The sequence below is a fragment of the Drosophila sulfurigaster genome, chromosome 2R (assembly GCF_023558435.1).
Source record: "Drosophila sulfurigaster albostrigata strain 15112-1811.04 chromosome 2R, ASM2355843v2, whole genome shotgun sequence".
Classification (NCBI taxonomy): Eukaryota; Metazoa; Arthropoda; class Insecta; order Diptera; family Drosophilidae; genus Drosophila; species Drosophila sulfurigaster.
The window spans coordinates 7106242-7109828 of NC_084882.1; the positions used below are offsets into that span (position 1 = coordinate 7106242).

Sequence of the window (3587 nt, forward strand, 5' to 3'; positions counted from 1 at the left end):
TTAACAATATCTTCGATATACTATAATTCCTAATCTTTGTACATTACGGTATAACACAGAACATTGCTTTATAAAAATCAGCTTTTTCTTATATTTTTTCTCTGGTATTCCGCTTGTTTTTAGCTTTGTTTTTCGTTGATCCATATAAGACTATTTTAAGGTAGGTAAGCATTTATAGCATTCTACGAAACTTTGATAAATCGTAAGATACAAATTAGCAATTTTTCCATGGTCTTGAAAAATACAAACGACTGATGAAAGACTATACTTACAAAATGTTGTCCATCAAACTTACAGTTATTAGCAGTATGATGCATTTGTTCATCAGCTTACTCATTTATCAACACTCAAAAGAAAAAGTTACAGCGGACGATGTTATACAAATTTCACCTCTACCCTTAATTATCGTCCTCAAAATATCGTTTTGCGAAACTGTAACGGGTCGAACTTTAATAAATCGATAGGCGATAAAAATGATATTGCCCCCACTTGGAAAATACGCATGTCTGATTTGCGAAGCTTACCTTCAAGTTTAAAGATTTTATAGACTTCATAACAGGAACTGATTGTTTAATAATGTCGGGTATGTTAATTATCATTGGCTGTAACACATGAATTTATTTACAAGAAAACATCAAATAGGAAAAGAAGCGCAGAAAACTTTTCCATCGTCAACAGAGACTGCACCGACTCCCAAGCAGATCTGGACGACATTGCGTTTCTGCTTGAGATACGCGGATGATGAGGCCAATATCTTCACTCGACTACTGAAAATATTAGAGGCAGCCGATATAGTCGCAATCCTGTCTATGATGCCCGAGAGTGAGCTTAGGAGGCTGGTGTTGATGATTGCTAAGCGATTGCCAAAAATTCGACTGCATTTGAGTGACGTTGTCAAGTTTAAGGGCATATGTGAGGAGAGGGACGTGCCCGCATTGCCGCTGATCCGAACCTGCGACTTGGCACCACCAAAGTCAGCGCCGAATGACGGCGACTTATCTGGGCAATTCTTGTTTCTAGGTGAGCTGCTGCCTCACTTGGAAGTATTGAATATTCGGGCAGCCATTTCGATCCGTTTTCCCGACAACTTGCAGCACTTGCACACCTTGTTCGTCCATCAAAGTATATACGACAATATGTTCAAGGACATCTGCGAGAAGTGTCCTCTGCTCCAGCAGTTGTACCTGCGAAACGAGACACATCCGGAGGTGGCATTGGACTTGGCTTGCGTTGTGAAGCTGGAGCAGCTACGTCGCCTACAGCTGCCGATTATGGTGAAGACACCTGCGGCCATTGGACAACTGCAACACTTAACGCATCTAACGCTGCACCATCAACAGCTATGGCCTGATGTGGACTGGATGCTCATTGTGAGGGAAATAATATATGCCAAGCGCTACGAGTTGCGCCGCATGAGCTGCGATGGAACTTGGCTACCCAGACCATTGGATCTATCATTGCTCCAGCTGCACAAGTGTTGGGCACTGAAGGAGCTTTTGCTGAGCAATTGCAAGCTGGCAGCTCCCAGTGATCGACACTTCCTGCCCCTTTGTTGTGAACGCTTCTGCTTGCGGAATTGTACTTTCAATAGACTTAACGTTTACTTGAGAGGCAGTTACCAACTGCATTCGCTCGAGTTGTTCAAATGCCAGCTGGTTCCCAATGATGGTACATTATTCATGGCACTGTTGAATCAACGAAAGCGGATGCCAGTTCTGCATCCACTTCAGCTGCGCTTCAGTGGGTCGTCTTCATTGCGTTTAGAACTTATCAGATGGAACAAAGAAAAATCTCAGCTTTGGGACGAATGGTTGCAAGTTCAGGAAGTTGATGAAAATGAGATGATTGCGAAACCACAAGTGGCTACGATCAACATGACTTTTGGAAAGCCCCTTATTTATCCAACTGATCTTGAATAAATAAAAAAATTCAGAGCCGAAAGGCTTATATTTTTTCATATTGTTTTTTTTTATATTTTACAAATCTTAAGGTTGTGAATTAATCAAATGAAGTAATGAAAATGAAGTTTGTGATACTGTTAATAACTGCATAGTATGCATTTCAAACACAGTGAAAACATATGTAACTGGAGCAATTACACGCATAATTTCTGGATTTAAGAACACTTCAATACTACAAGTTATTTGAGGACCACATTCTGCCTATATTTTTAATTTTTTCTTTTATCACATTTGCCTTGTGCGCATGAAACTTAGTGAAATTTATTTGTGTTTTAATGAAAAAGCTTTTAAAATGGTTGAACTCAAAGTCTATAGATGCGGATATTGAGGCAGGATTTAAAAAATAAAATAAAATTTAATAAATCGGACGTGAATTAATGTTTTTGTTGGTCACTTGTACTTTCTACTTTATGTTGAGACTAATTCATAAATATTTTCTATGCATGCCTCGCACAATAAGTTCTGAGAAGGTTTTTTAAAATTGTTGGGAGCAGTAATGCTGTTAAATTGAAAGTGTGACAACTCCGTTGTTTTACACACAGCAAATTTATTTACAAAAAATAAACAAACAAATGTAATTTTCATAATCATTGATTGTGATTTGTAACGCCATTGCCAAAATATCAATGAGCGCAAATTGGTTTGCTGTTTAGTTGTCCAGCGCTGGGCGTGAGACACCATCCCTATCTAACTTGGCCCTACTCTTAAGCACACACACACTAAAGGACCCATACTCACAGGACACACCCCCTTGAGCCAAATAAGACAATCGAAATTCGATAATATTCAACAAAAGGGAGCGACAAGCCGAGCTGGAGGCAATGATTGGGTCAACAATGATGTCTGTCGTCAAAAAAGGAGCGGAAATCCGTCCAAATAAACTGCACAAAGCTTGAGAGCTTTGAAATCCGATGACAGACTACAAAAATACGGCTATACCGAAAAGAGACCAACAAAAGCAAAAAAGGAAAAAATAAGAGAAAAATGGCAAAATGAAAATAAAAAACAATGAAAATGCCCCGAATGCATGCTAAATAGAGGATTTAGGTAAATGGATTTCTGGGCATTTTCGCATTTGCCAGGGAAATTGAATATAAATTGCGAATTCGTAGTCTCTATCTCTCTGTGTGTGTGTGACCCTTTTGTCTTCTGCGATGAGTATGTGTGCATGTGTTAGTTTAATAGCAGCGACCAATGTTAATAGCCAAAGTTTTGGTAAAGATTTCATTTTATTATGTGGAAATTTATTAAAGCCCTTAGGCTAGAACGAAGGATTTTAATCGTTTTGCGTTTTTCTGTCATGGTTGCTGTTGTGGTTGTTGTTGTTATTATTGCTTCTGCTTTTGCTGTGTTGGCATCATTTCCTTGCATCCTTGTACACTGGAAATGGAATAATTGTATGTTCTTGTTACTTAGTTGTGCAGCTCTAGCCTCCATTTTTGTATTCTTGTAAGATTTTCTGACGTGTCTGGCTCTCCGGCTGCGGGTCCAGCTGCTGATGATGGCGATGATTTAGTTGGCTTTTCTCAAATGCTTTAAGTAAGTTTAATGGCTTCCTAAGCTGATGCAAAAGGGCTACAGAGTGAGGAAACAACGACAGCTACTTGCAACTAGCTGTCAAGTAAA

The 3587-nt window shown here is 39.2% G+C and overlaps 1 protein-coding gene across 1 annotated transcript; it reads left to right on the plus strand.

Annotated features, from left to right (window-relative positions):
• The first annotated feature begins 388 nt into the window (after positions 1-388).
• On the plus strand, positions 389-1929 carry LOC133838390 (uncharacterized). The gene is made up of 2 exons (XM_062269463.1): positions 389-583; positions 643-1929. The coding sequence occupies exons 1-2, from the start codon at positions 577-579 to the stop codon at positions 1917-1919; spliced, it is 1284 nt and encodes a 427-aa protein (XP_062125447.1). The 5' UTR covers positions 389-576; the 3' UTR covers positions 1920-1929.
• Positions 1930-3587: the final 1658 nt, after the last annotated feature.